At 41.4% G+C, this 15,391-nt stretch overlaps 1 protein-coding gene across 1 annotated transcript; it reads left to right on the top strand.

Annotated features, from left to right (window-relative positions):
- The first annotated feature begins 280 nt into the window (after window positions 1–280).
- Window positions 281–5,615, top strand: LOC132446569 (uncharacterized). The gene is made up of 10 exons (XM_060036892.1): window positions 281–1,642; window positions 1,747–1,896; window positions 1,989–2,140; window positions 2,242–2,378; window positions 2,489–2,582; window positions 2,723–2,834; window positions 2,942–3,168; window positions 3,277–3,448; window positions 3,544–3,671; window positions 4,908–5,615. Exons 1-10 carry the CDS (start codon window positions 1,561–1,563, stop codon window positions 5,223–5,225), a joined length of 1,572 nt encoding a protein of 523 aa, XP_059892875.1. The 5' UTR covers window positions 281–1,560; the 3' UTR covers window positions 5,226–5,615.
- Window positions 5,616–15,391: the final 9,776 nt, after the last annotated feature.

Below are 15,391 nucleotides of genomic sequence, written 5' to 3'. Positions count from 1 at the left end.
TTTCAATTGTGTTAGGCATGTCGTTTACTGTCTTGGTGGTTCAGGGATCGCTGTCCCTTTAACCCTGCGTTCACACCAAAAGATGCATTTGCTGCCCGAACGCGTTGCCGGCGAAGTTTTGCGGCGCAGCACAAATTTTGGAGCGCGGCAAAGGTTTTGCTGTGCCGCAAAAGTTTTGCTGCGCCGCAGTTCTGTTGCGCGGCAAGTTTTGCCCGCGGTGCTTCTGAATTCATTCACAACCATGGCCGACATTACGAGCATTGCATGTCTTTATACAGTAAAAAATGGAGTGTCATTATTGCAGAGTAAACCTATTTTCCTCTGGATAGAGTAGTTATAACAATGTACAGAGTAAAATCGTCTAAATAGTAGTGTCAAAAGTGAGAGTTAAGTCCAACATGCACACAATGACCAAATCTACTCTACATGGTGATGATTCCCCGCGAAAGTACTAGAACTGAACTGGAGCTCGAGCTGGCAGTGGCACGTTGGAAATCGTCTCTCTTTTAAGTTTGGTAAGTTTGTATGAATATTTGTAGGTTTTCACCATCTAGCTAGATATTTTTCCACTAACGACCAACTTTTTGCAATACATTGACGATGATAGACGATGGTAGGCGTATTAAGTTAAGTTAGGCATGCATAGATGTAGTTAGCTAATCAATATGCCTCACTGACTTCAAGTTCAGATGCATTCGACTGCAATACCACGTCAAGAACTTAGAAGTAATACAGTTGATAACGAAATTCATTTAAATTACACATTTCAGACTTGATTTACTTGTTAACACCGTGCAATGTATGGGTTAGTGATAATTGAAGTTGTTCGGCCGGGTGGGTGACGTTGGGTTAACGTACCAAAATGTTAGCAAGTTAGCTTGACAACGTGGTTTCTGCCCAAGTTGAAATAATTTGCAAGATGTTATGTTGTCGTGCTTGACTTGTGCCTGTCTGAAACCAGACATTGAGAGTAATTTCAACAATTGCTGAATGGCAAGAAAGTCATTAGAAAGACACGAGGTTATACTCTCAGCTAACAAGTTTATTAGCACCCCGTATATCAACCTATTGATACTGTAAGAGGAGATTTATTTTTGTGAATAATTGTGTAAAAGAAAATATGATTTCTATGATGGTTAATGATTTGATAAATATATTCTTTACATTATTATTTAGATTGGGGAACTACTTCTTCCTATGTAGTTTGTATCCATAGGGTTCACCGTAGTTAGGTTGGGCGGAGTGATACGCCGCACACAAGAGGCTAGTTTCAAGTTTGTTACCGGCGACAAGGGTGCCACTTGTCTGTTTTCTTGAGCGGAGAATAAAACATATACAAGTTGCTCTGAAGAAGCTGTCCCCGTGCTGTTCTTACCCACGACCCCAAAAATAGACTTTATTAAGGTGACGCTAACTTACACCCAGCGTTACAATACCATAAGTCCGTGAGTGTTTATTAGACCATTACGTTTTCTAATAACTTTGCTCTGATTCTTCAGAGAATATTTTGATGGATATTAACAGTTATTCAACCTTCCTTAAATTTAAATTTAACAGAAAATGCTTCTGCGTGTCTCGTTTGGCGGAGTGCAGAAGTACATGAAGCTGCCTGAACTAACATTCTGTGATTTCTTGAGAGAAGGTTAGTCACTAAATTTGGATTGAAAGTAGCCTGATCAAGTGGTGGCATATTGCAATTGTTTCTCATCAGAACATTTTGTGCACTGTTTATTTATTTTACTCTAGTGAGTCTAAAATGTAACATTGCTGAAGACAGACGGTTGGACATCAAGGTTTATGACCAGTCTAACACAGAGGTCGACTCTGAGGTTTTTGAGGAGATCGTACAAGAGTTCCATGGACCTTTCCTAATTTCATTGGCCAATGAAGCACCTGGTAATTGCTGCCTACCTGCATAAGACTACACACACATCGTTGAAGTGGAAGTGTTGAACTATGTAATTGTGTTCTTATTTCCCAATGCTCAGGTTACCCTCAGTCCACGTCATCTCCATGCTCAATTGCATCGGAAGACACAATGATCCTCAACTTCTCGTTGTGTGACCCAGCTGAGGAGCCAGTTGCAGCCGAAGGAAGTCAACCTAAAAGGCCTTGCCGCATTAACTATGAAGCAAAAGCTGTGAGTTGTGTGTTTCACATGTTTAATTTGAGGTGCATCTTATTTGTTTCATAATTTCCAAGTATTTTTCAAAATACAATACTGCACATTTTATTTCTTAGCTGATTGAAAAAATCTTGACGACAAAGCCTGGAGGTGACCGTGTCATGGAGGAGTATGCGAAAACTAAATCAATTACAGATTCAACCAGAAGACAGCTCATCAACATACTTACTGCAGGGATGACGGAAACACATGGGTAAGTATGGATCAAATATGTTATCATGAGACATTGTTTAAACATAGCAATTATTGTTTAGATCATGTTGTTCAATGCTATCTATGAATGTTGATTATTGAATACACCAGGACATCGCCGCCCCGGAGTGTAAAAGTGATGTATGCACAGGGGATTGTCGCTCTGTTTCCATACCTTGAAGACCCATATTCACAGAATGGCTATGTAAGTAAAGGTTTTAAAATATATTTGCCCTTCGAACTGCTGAGATTTACATTTACATTTATGCATTTAGCAGACGCTTTTATCCAGAGCTCAGAGATCATATGAATGTATATATCACACTGTGCCTACATTATACATAGGAACATTACTACGATCCTGAAAGTGGTTCAGGCTACATTGCATGGCGGTTGAAGACAATTCAACGAAAAGCTGCTGAGGAAAGAGGTCCTGCAGTTAGTACATCTCCTAAAGGTAATATTTATCATGAGGTGGAATTATCAACCTGTGAAATGTGTTTAAAGGAGGATATGAAACTGTGTAGTTATTAACAGCAACAACAAAATTGTCTTGTTCTAAAGTTGGTGGGCCAGGCCATGGGCATACTAGACCCTTTACTGCCGACACAGTCCTGACTGACGAGGAAGTGGAATGCGCTATCGCTTTGTTGAGACACACTTCTGATGAGGAGACCATCCGTGAAAAGATGAAAGTCACTTTCGCATACCGCCACGCCATGGTCAATGATGAGAACAAATCAGCAGAGGTCTTCTCAGTATTTCCACGGTTCCTAGACACACCAGGACTGGTATGGCATCTACATTCATTGAATACTGAGACATATTGTAAAATGTAGCACAAGGTACCAACTCAGGTTGTCCTCCTTTTCTTCTTTTTTTTCTTTTTCAAACTACAGATAGAACAAGATTTTAGAGTGATGTTTGGTGAGCAGACTGCCAACAAGTTCATGGAGAGGTGGCCTACCACTTTCAAAGCAGGAGTCATTAAGGAAAGCCATGGACTGGTCCCCTCCACAGACCTTCTTGATTTAATGCGCAACGCTGAGACATCTACTGAAGTTGAAAAAGGTAAGTCTTTGAATGTGGAGAAGCATGTTGCTAAATATATTGAGGATGGTGGAAAATTATGGCATAATGTTAACCTGATACTTGCTGGCCTCTAGGCTGGGACAGTGACATGTCTGCCATCATACTGCTGCTACATCTGCTACCACCATCTGCACAGGGACGAAAGAGGCCAGGGAAGATATCAGCATCTAATGCAGTTTATCACCTCATCAAATTCCAAAAGGTACACTAGACATTAATCAAACCTCATCCCTCCCACTGAGGGGAAAAACGGTCTGTCTAGTTACTGGACCAGATGAAATGAGACGGAGAGGTAATAAAGTCTGTCGGCACGAGGACCTTGGATTTATTCAGTAAAGTGGCAACGGTTATACAGAGTCATAAAGCGTGAGAGATCGAATATGTCTAAGTCCCTAATCAGCGCTGATGGTTCGTCCAGAGCTTCGCCTCCGTGGAAGGTCTGCTTCAGAAGAAGATCAAGAGTCTCTGGGTGGTACAGTCTTATGCTGTATCCTCCTCTCGATGAGGTGTGTGCGTTTGAGGTGTGTGTGGTTCTGTGTGTTTTTGCTTGACCTTGGCTCTCAGGCCCTAGTATATCCATGTGTATCTCTTGTGTTCCTCCTAATGGGGGAGAGCTCCTCGAAGTGTCTCTTGTGTGATAGATTAATGTGGCTCTCCCGTTCTTGAGGATGACTGGTGCATTGTCTGAGTGTCCACCATTTGCCAGCCTGGGAAATGGGGCCTTCGGCTCTGGCCTTGACCTGACTATATTATCATGTTTGTGTTATGTGTTCGTTGGTTTAGAGCAAGAGTTGACTATATTGTGTTCCTGCCATGTGATGTGCTCATCAGGCTAGGGTAGGAGTTAGCTATATTTGTAATGTACATGTGATGTACTCAGCAGGTTATTTTTCCCAACACCACCACCACCCACCCCCCTGCCAACAACACCTCAAACTCCAAACATCCACCAACACACCCCAACTCCACCCCACCCACACTCACTACCCCTTTGTCAACGCCACCCTACACTCAAACATCACTCACCCCCAAACACACACACTGCAGCCGTGCATCCCCTCAAACATCATTGTATCATTTTATCTATCTAATTTCTGTCATCACTCAAAGTTCTACAATACACACACACACACACACACACACACACACACACACACACACACACACACACACACACACACACACACACACACACACACACACACACACACACACGTTATACACCACATACTACTATGAGCACCTATCCCACACACAGCACTCTTCCCTTTGAACCTTTCTTTCTTCTGGAGAACCTTACAGTTTCACTGCATGTGCTTTGCGCAAGTAATTCTATGCATGTGACATAAAATTCTTGAATCCTTAAATTGTTTAGAGATTGGAGTGATATCATGTTATTGTTTTAATAAATAGTGTTGTTGAATGTGTTTTGTTATAGACGGGAACAAGCGTGCAGCAGCATCTTGACAACATCGCTCAAAGCAGTCAGCCCTACCTCCTTGCTCAGGGACCCACAAAAAGCAGCATTCACTCTTTCTTCATTGCCATCGACAAGCATGCACTTCCATGCCAAGCCACCAGCTCGGTTGGAGCCCTGGATGAGCTCTTCAAGGCCCACTATGTGTTTGGTACATCTTACAGTCCTGCCTTGAACAACTTTTTCACTTTTCTGCAAACTTCCATTTACAACATTGACGTGGGGAAAACTAAGGAAGCGCCAAGAATTGCAGAGTTGCGAGCGAGAATGGTGCGTTAGGCACTCTTGAAATTAAACAATGAGGTGCTTTCTTTGCAGCAATGTCTTTGGTGAAGCAAACAATCTAGTAAAGCACCTCAAAGTAATACATGGACTCTGTACGGGAAGGACTCTTTATCTTCAATGTGGCCAAGTGGGATGGTCACGTTTTTTCAATAGTTTTTCTGGTCTTAGGAAGCATCTGAATAAGTGTCATGTGAATAGTGCATGTGATGTTATTGTTGAAACTGAACCACCACATTGTCAATGTGTTCTTGATAGTACTAATGCAAATCCCGCAGAAGAGACATATGAGGCTGAGGTTGAGTCAGAGCCAGCATTATCGTCAGAACACCTTGTAAATAGTTGTGCCTCTGTCATTTCAGATCTAAAGGCAGCAGGTGTAGCCCAGTCTGTTGTTAATTCTTTTGTGACCTCTATGGAGGATATTGTGCAGGAAATTCATGAGCATGCAAAAGAGTCAGTCATCCAGGGTGTATTTCGTGATCAAAGAGACACTGAAACATGCAAGAATGTGGAGGGATGTTTTAACCAATTAGAGAATCCATTCACAGCTCTAAATTCAGATTACAAACAATCAAAATTTATTACCAGTAAGTGGGAAACTGTGGAGCCAGTGGAGCTTGTAATTGGCTCAAGATTTGACTCGAGGCTCAACAAAAACACAGGAACATATGACCAAGTAGTTGTTAGAGACAAATTTATGTATGTACCAATTTTATCGACATTAAAATCAATATTTAAAAGTGAACATGCTAGAGAAATGCTCAAAAGCCCAAATATTAGTGATTCAAAACTCAGAGATATTTGTGATGGCTCTTTCTTCAACACTCATCCTCTATTTTCATCAGAGAGACACACTATACAGATCCAAATGTTTTATGACGACTTTGAAGTTGCCAACCCCTTGGGGTCCAAGAAGGGAGTTCATAAAATGGGTGGAATCTATTTTACTTTAAGGAATTTCTCACCAAAGTGGAATTCTATTTTGGCCAATATTCATCTTTGTGCCTTGTTTCATGCTCAAGATATAAAACGTTACAGTTTTAGCGCAATTTTAGATCCTATTGTTCGTGATCTTAAACAGTTAGAGAGTAATGGCATTGATATAACCACTGGTGGTGGTTAGTAAGGTTCCCCCTTCCCTGTAAACAGCGTCTTTGAGTGTCTAGAAAAGCGCTATATAAATTCAATCCATCATCATCATCATATACCATTTTATGGTGGTTGTGTTCGTATTTGGCGTATTTGGCGTGAAGAGATCATGCTTGCTAAATTCACTTACATATTTTCATACAACTGAGAACTACTCAGTTGATGTAATGCATGATCTTTTAGAAGGCGTCGCACAATTTGAATTAAAGCAGCTGTTTTTCTATTTGAAAGAACACATTACACTGGCAGAACTGAATTCAAGAATATTAAGTTTTGATTATGGATTCACAGAGAGATGTAATAGGCCAGTGGCTGTGAATTTAAGTGCAGAGTCTAATGATTTGGGACTAAACGCAATTCAGTCATGGTGCTTACTGAGGAATGTTCCCCTTATATTTGGAGATTTGGTAGCCTCTACAAACCAACACTGGGCCCTGCTTATTTTGTTATTACAGATAGTAAACCTTGTATTCTCTCCCACGTTATCTCAAGGCCTGTGTGTGTATTTGAAACATTTGATTGTTGAACATCATAAACTGTTTAAGGAGGTATATCCTCAGAAAAGACTTTTACCAAAACACCATTTCCTAATTCACTATCCTCGCTGCATTCACAAAATAGGACCTGTACTCCATAGCTGGTGCATGAGATACGAAGGCAAACATAATTTTTTCAAGAAACAACTGAAGTCCTTTAAAAATGTCACAAAAACATTGGCCAAAAAGCACCAATATTATATGGCACACAAGTGGCGATCCTCAACAACCTTTATTCGCTTGGACATTGGTCCAGGAAAAAGTGTGTCTTTAAATATGATTAATGGTGGTTCAGTGATTGCTATGCAAATGAAAATGTCCAATTTTGATAAGGTTATTAAAGTGACGTGGGCTAAGCACAATGGGTATGTATACCGCCGACACCTGGTCGTTTGTGGTGAAGTTCTATGTGAAATGCCTCTGTTTTACCAGATTGAATCAGTTCAGAACAACTGATCAGTTGATCATACAGAACAAACCAGTGCTGCTCACCATACCTTTATTTACAGTAGCTTTCCAAGAACATTTCTTTGCTTATGAAGTGACTGGGACTAAGAAAGATTTTGTTGCTTTTCAAGTTGATGATCTGCCTTATCCAAGGCCTTTTGACATACAAATGTCATGTGGAAAGAATGACACCACTATGTATGTTGTCCCATATTGTTATCTCTGAGGAGTTATCAGGAAATAAATGGTGCTACAGTACCTGATGGTGTGTATTGTCTTATATTATAGCAGTTAAAAACATTACTATTTCATTAAAATAAAATGAAATAAATATACACTATATAGTGTATTTTAAGAATAGCCTATTTAGAGTGGAAACTACTCTATGTAGTGAAATCATTTTACTCTAACAGTGTAAACAGATCACAGTGTTAAATGTTTTTACACATTTCATTGTAAATTGTGACACAAAATAGAGTAAAATTAACTCTGCAAATCTTACACTGGCTACAGAGTAAATTTTACACTGATTTAGGGTGGGACCAAATGTTATCTGACAGAGTTAAATTCAACTCTTAAAGAGTAAAATTGACACTATGTTTTTTACTGTGTACCTGTTGTGGAAGAGGGAGAGACGTCTGAATGCCCGTCGTTTATGGGTTCATGAGACCATTTGGAGCCCTACAGAGCTCGGTGAATTTCACCGTCTTCTGCAGGAGCTCCGTCTGGATGACGAACGCTTCCAGCGCTATTTGAGGTTGACTCCGGCCCAGTTTGATGACCTGCTAGCTAGGATCGGTGCTAGGATCTCTCGGTTGGACATTTATACTTATATATATATATATATATATATGTATTGGACACTTATAACTGGCCACGGTGGTGTTGCAGATCACCGGGTATGCGGAGACTGCAATTATGATCTTCTCCTCCATTTTAGCGCTTTGATCTGGATCAGGTAGTGAACTCAAAGTCACTCCAAGGGAGTAACACTGATTGGCTGTTACGGCATGTCACTCAGTGGCAACGCCTCAGTGGCAACGCTGTTGAACGCTGATTGGCTGTCATCACGCTGCAAATCTGATTTTGACGCGCCGCAAATCAAATTTTGCTGCCCGTTTTCTCGGCAGCAAGTGCTGCGGCAGCAAAGCGTCTCTACATTCACTTTGAATGGGATCGTGCCGCGCGTCAACTTTTTGCATCTTTTGGTGTGAACGCAGGGTAAGGATTACGAGCGTCTCATGACGTCAGAGCCCATGCGGGATTTGTTTACTTGCAGCACGTTTTGTTTTCCTGTTTCTCTCTTACTAAATAAACGAGTCACACAACTGTGTGCTCAACGTGCGAAATTGTATCTCTCACTTATTGCAATTTCCACAGGGTTATCATTAATATCGATGTGTAGGGGTTGATTATAACTCGTGAATAATATTGTTTAGACCACGGTCTGGGGGAATACTCGTATTCTGATTGGCTGCAGTGCGTGAATTAACTCCTGATATAGCCCTACAGACACCTGCTAAGTAGTTCCAGTCAGTGTTTAGATTCTCTGCCCGAGCCCGACGCGGGCCGGGTCGGGCCGATATTTCCCACCACTATACTCGGGCCGGGCCTTTGATCAAGCGTTTTTATTTTTATTTTACCATTGGTTTATTGGCCTAATCTGAGGAGAAATCTATACCATAAACAGAAATATTATAGGCCTTTATTACACGGGTCTTCTAAATGCCGTGGAACGCTCCGTTCACTTGCATGGTCTACCCCAGCGTCTTCCGTTGCCAAGCGACGTCACCGTCTTTGCGGACAAATTATTTCTCTGCTGATCAACACTACGAATGGCCAAAAGACTTGTATCCCCCCCCCCCCCCCCCCCCCCTTAGATAAATACTATGGCAGAATTATTTTTATTATTATTATTATTCACATTCAACTTGAACATGTTTTTACAGTAGAGTGGTGGAGGGATGACGTATGTCGGCCAACCCGGAAGTGAGCGTCGCCCTGGATACCCTCGACAAAAAGCCAACGGGTTTTACTATTGGATTTTGGATTATTGCAGAAACATTAGCATCTTTGAAGCAACTCCTCAAAAACTGAAAATAAATAAATAAATAAAAATAACTGTGCTTCAAAAAACGAAATGTAACCCAATGCATTCTGAATGGGAGTGTTTCTCCGATTTTTCCATGCTACACAGAACGAAATGTAAACCCATGCAAGTAAAGCTAAATGGTCATAATTTAAATATCATTAATCTCCTGAGTGTGTAGGGTGCTATTCTATTTTTTTTTCGACGGGGCTGCATCCAGTCACTTGACCGTTATGGTTGCTATGGTGGTTGCTATCACTTTATGTTATGACGAAGAATCATAATGTGAATGGGAATATTCTATAAATGTCTTGATATCATCTTTCGTCTCAACGCTTAAAGTCTCACTCCGAGAACCTTAAAATATGAATCAATCCATTAGAAGTATGAAAATATCTTCCCGGTGGCGTAACGGGGCAAACAAGGTGTCCTTTGACATCTACGTTTCGAGGCGACAGTGCCACACATGATCATATTTGAATATGTTTCGGGGTAGTAATTAGCTGTCGATTTTGGAGGCCTTTACCAATAATGACCAGCTATAGATTTGCTTCCCGATGGAGATTTCTGACAAATTACATGTTATTTATCATCTACACGTTAATCTGAGTCCAATGAGATCAATGTCCTAGACCATAGGTGTACCATGTAAAATACATGTTACCATTTGCTAGAGTGTCATGCTTGGTGTCATTGGACTCAGCTCAACGTGTAGATGCTAAATAACATGTCATTTGTCACAAATTTATATCGGGAAGCAAATCAATAGCTGCTCATTATTGATTAAGGCCTCCAATTTCGACAGCTAATTACTACCATTAAACATGTTCGAATATGCCCATGTTTGGCACCGTTGCAATCGCCTGGAAGCGTAGATGTTGAAGAACACCTTGTTCGCCCTCTTACGCCTCTTACGCCTATTTCTTTCAACGAGGCTGCATCCAGTCACTTGACCGTTATGGTTGCTATGGTGGTTGCTGTCGACCGCCCACTCTAATCCTTATATGGCTCTAAAAACCACACGGCAAAGGAGCTGCCGTCAATTGTGTTGTTTTTTTGTCGTAAACTAGGGTTATAAAATAGACAGATATTCCAAGGTATCCTTAAAAGGCAGCTTGGACGTTTTTATTTTCTGCAGTTTAGACTTCTACTATAACTTATTTTTGAAAGCAAAACACCAAGCTCATTGATTTAACGAGGCAGCGTTATTTGACAGCGTTATTTGGCCAAAATCTTTCAAGCGAGCCGCTGGGTGCAGGTGCAACGAGATGGAGCACTTGCTGAGTCATTTCCTGTAGGGCTGGAGCCACAGGTTGAAGCGTATGCGTCCTTTGAGACCCCCTTTGATATATAAGAGACCTCAAGGTACAGCTTACTTAAAAGTTGTCGACTCAGTCACCTATTGCATCACTTCTTTTAGGGCTTCGGCCTCCTAATTGATCATTATAGTATAATTGAATGCCCTCTTTCATATATATGATACCTCCACCACTGGGACGCGGCAACAATTCTCCAAATCCATATGGGGAGGGGGGGGGGTGCTTGTGGACAATATAGGGGTGTATACTCTACATAAATAGGAAGAAAACTCAGGAGAAGTAATGACATCTCACAAATATTTATTTAATAAATTGTTTCAAATAACCCTGCCTCGTTAAATCAATGAGCTTGATGTTTTGCTTTCAAAAATAGGTTATAATAGAAGTCTAAACTGCAGAAAATAAAAACGTCCAAGCTGCCTTTTAAGGATACCTTGGAATATCTGTCTATTTTATAACCCTAGTTTACGACAAAAACAACACAATTGACGGCAGCTCCTTTGCCGCGTGGTTTTTAGAGCCATATAAGGATTAGAGTGGGCGGTCGACAGCAACCACCATAGCAACCATAACGGTCAAGTGACTGGATGCAGCCCCGTTGAAAAAAATAGGCGTAAGAGGTGTAAGAGGGCGAACAAGGTGTTCTTCAACATCTACGCTTCCAGGCGATTGCAACGGTGCCAAACATGAGCATATTTGAACATGTTTAATGGTAGTAATTAGCTGTCGAAATTGGAGGCCTTAATCAATAATGAGCAGCTATTGATTTGCTTCCCGATAGAAATTTGTGACAAATGACATGTTATTTAGCATCTACACGTTGAGTCCAATGACACCAAGCATGACACTCTAGCAAATGGTAACATGTATTTTACATGGTACACCTATGGTCTAGGACATTGATCTCATTGGACTCAGATTAACGTGTAGATGCTAAATAACATGTAATTTGTCAGAAATCTCCCATCGGGAAGCAAATCTATAGCTGGTCATTATTGATAAAGGCCTCCAAAATCGACAGCTAATTACTACCCCGAAACATATTCAAATATGATCATGTGTGGCACTGTTGCAATCGCCTCGAAACGTAGATGTCAAAGGAAACCTTCTTTGCCCCGTTACGCCACCGGGAAGATATTTTCATACTTCTAATGGATTGATTCATATTTTAAGGTTCTCGGAGTGAGACTTTAAGCGGCTGCAGCAGAAGTGTTGAGACGAAAGATGATATCAAGACATTTATAGAATATTCACATTCACATTATGATTCTTCGTCATAACATAAAGTGATAGCAACCACCATAGCAACCATAACGGTCAAGTGACTGCATGCAGCCCCGTTGAAAAAAAAAGAATACCACCCTACACTCAGGAGATTAATGATATTTAAATTATTATGACCATGAAGCTTTACTTGCATGGGTTTACATTTCGTTCTGTGTAGCATGGAAAAATCGGAGAAACACTCCCATTCAGAATGCATTGGTTTACATTTCGTTTTTTGAAGCACAGTTATTTTTATTTATTTATTTATTTTCCGTTTTTGAGGAGGTGCTTCAAAGATGCAAATGTCTTTTGGCCATTCGTAGTGTTGATCAGCAGAGAAATTATTTGTCCGCAAAGACGGTGACGTCGCTTAGCAACGGAAGACGCTGGGGTAGACAAGTCACCGGACTACTACCCATGCAAGTGAACGGAGCGTTCCACGGCATTGAGAAGACCCGTGTAATAAAGGCCTATAATATTTCTGTTTATGGCATAGATTTCTCCTCAAATTAGGCCAATAAACCAATGGTAAAATAAAAATAAAAACGCTCGATCAAAGGCCCGGCCCGAGTATAGTGGTGGGAAATATCGGCCCGGCCCGACCCGGCCCGCGTCGGGCTCGGGCAGAGAATCTAAACACTGACTGGAACTACTTAGCGGTGTCTGTAGGGCTATATCAGGAGTTAATTCACGCACTGCCGCCAATCAGAATACAAGTATTCCCCCAGACCGTGGTCTAAACAATATTATTCACGAGTTATAATCAACCCCTACACATCGATATTAATGATAACCCTGTGGAAATTGCAATAAGTGAGAGATACACACACACAGTTGTGTGACTCGTTTATTTAGTAAGAGAGAAACAGGAAATCAAAACGTGCTGCAAGTAAACAAATCCCGCATCGGCTCTGACGTCATGAGACGCTCATAATCCTTAAAGGGACAGCGATCCCTGAACCACCAAGACAGTAAACGAAATTCCTAACACAATTGAAAGAACAACACATAACAAAATACTGTAGGTGAATTATGTTACACTCACTACAACCCATTAAATACGGTATGATTTCTAGATGTCATGGCAATGTCCGCTCGCGACACTGGACTTGCGAGGCATCAACGCGGACGTTCATTCACATAGCCGAAAACAAGAGAATAGATGGCTAGATAACATCAAGACATACAATTCTAAAAAGAACAGACGAAGCAGCTACCCTTTTTTCCTTCGCGGTTTGCCTGCAGAGCAGCGCACCTGCATTTAATATATCAGTTTATTGTCACAATTTCTCAGTATCAAAAGGTGAAAGTAGAAACGGGTGGCCAAAAGCTGTCATATTGTTAGTTATCACAGACAATTTTAAGTAGAAACGGGTGGCCAAAAGCTGTCATTTGTTAGTTATCACAGACAATTTTCAACAATGAATGATCTGTACGGAGCTCCATAAGGGACATTAGGGAGAACGCTCCGGGACAGAACCTCTCTCTCTCTCTCTCTCTCTCTCTCTCTCTCTCTCTCTCTCTCTCTCTCTCTCTCTCTCTCTCTCTCTCTCTCTCTCTCTCTCTCTCTCTCTCTCTGTCCCTCTCTCTCTCTCGTACCGTTTTGTGGAGCACGTGGCATGTCGATCTAATGGGAAATATTTCGGACCATTGAGACGTCGGAACAATGAGGCGTCGGAATTACGGCATGGCACCCAGCAGGGAGGAGAAAGTGATTGTTGCCGTTTGCGACTCTCGGAGCTCTATATATAATAGTATATAATATAATATAATTGTATCTATAATATCACGGCCAAAAGCTCTGTGCGCCTCCGGATGGCCGTAGCGCGGGGAGCTCATAGGGATTGGGCTTCTCGGGAGTCGGGGTTTGTTTACCGGCGTTGCTATGGGTTCCGGTCTTGTGTGTTCCAACGGTTTATTAGGTAGGTCTATCTAATAAATGACGTCTTTGTGCACGCCTATCGCATGATTTTAGACTTGACGATTTCGGTTGAGTATGTGGGGATTTTTTCAGTCGCAATTGGTTTGCACATTTTTAAAAGTGGTGTGATTTGTATTTCGATGTGAACGCTGTATCACATCAGGAGCTGGCTGTTCTCAATTCACAACACACATTCCATCAAAACTAGCCTACATCAGGCATTCTGACCAAAACTCATGAACTCCCCCCCTCAATTACTCCAGAATTCAGGAATGACACTTTGTGTCAACAAGAGACTGACTCCACCGACTATCAATTGCAAGTTAAAACAGCCGACCACTTTTGCAAAAAACACAAAAGACCTCGCCACAGCACCAGCAAATCTTAAGCAATAAATATCACGTCTTACCTTTATTTATGTGGCAGTGGTCTGCAGATGCATCCCGTGGTGTAGCCTACCACATCCATTTAGTTCAACAGGTTATCGTTCTGATACTGTCCATGGTACTAGCTACCTACTCCGGTGCTTCTTACCTATGTATTCAGGCTAAAAGGACTTGATTGTCTGATGCCTCATCATCCCAGCCAAAGAGTATTTGGTATTATTAGTAATGGCTACTTAAAAATAACTTCACACAGTCTGTCTTTTTCCAATGTATTTGTTATCATTCGTAGCGTTGATCAGCAGAGAAATAATTCGCCAAAGTTGTTGACGTCGCTTAGCAACCGAATACGAATGTAGTCTACAGCATTGAGAAGAGCCGTGTAATGAGCAAGGGATAATGTATAGAATGCCGGTCATTATTGGGAAAATAAGCCCCGACAGGGCGAACAGGACACCGACACGCAGCGAGGGTAATTGCTTCCCACTGAAGGGGCTTAAATTAGACCGGCGACGTTCTATATATTATCCCGCTTATGACACGGCTACTTTCCAAAACGAAAAAATGACTTCACATGGTGTGGCTTGTTATAATTTATTTGTTACCAATACCATCATTCGTAGCGTTGATCAGCAGAGAAATAGTCCGCCAAAGACGTTGACGTCACTTAGCAACCGAAGACGCTGGGGTTGAAAAGTTACCGGACCTCTTGAGGAGTGATACCAAAGACGTCATTATAGGCAAAAAGTCCTTTGTTTTCCTTGACAGCGGTCAATTTATATCTAGCATTCACCGCAAAGTTGAGAAGAGCCCATGCAAGTGAACGGAGCGTTCCACGGCATTGAGAAGACCCGTGTAATAATCCATAATAATTAAACTTTTTTCTTTTTTTTTATAAAATGGTGGGTACAAACTGATTCATGACGAAATCTTGTGGGGACGCGTCCCCGGCGTAATCGACGCCTATGTGTGTGGGTAATGCAGCTTTTGTGTTCGATCCTGCTTCCTAATGGCTATGTGGGGGCAGCTTATGTGCTTAAAATACGTAAC

This window comes from Gadus macrocephalus, chromosome 18 (genome assembly GCF_031168955.1).
Source record: "Gadus macrocephalus chromosome 18, ASM3116895v1".
Taxonomy (NCBI): domain Eukaryota; kingdom Metazoa; phylum Chordata; class Actinopteri; order Gadiformes; family Gadidae; genus Gadus; species Gadus macrocephalus.
This window is presented reverse-complemented; position numbering and strand designations above follow the sequence as displayed.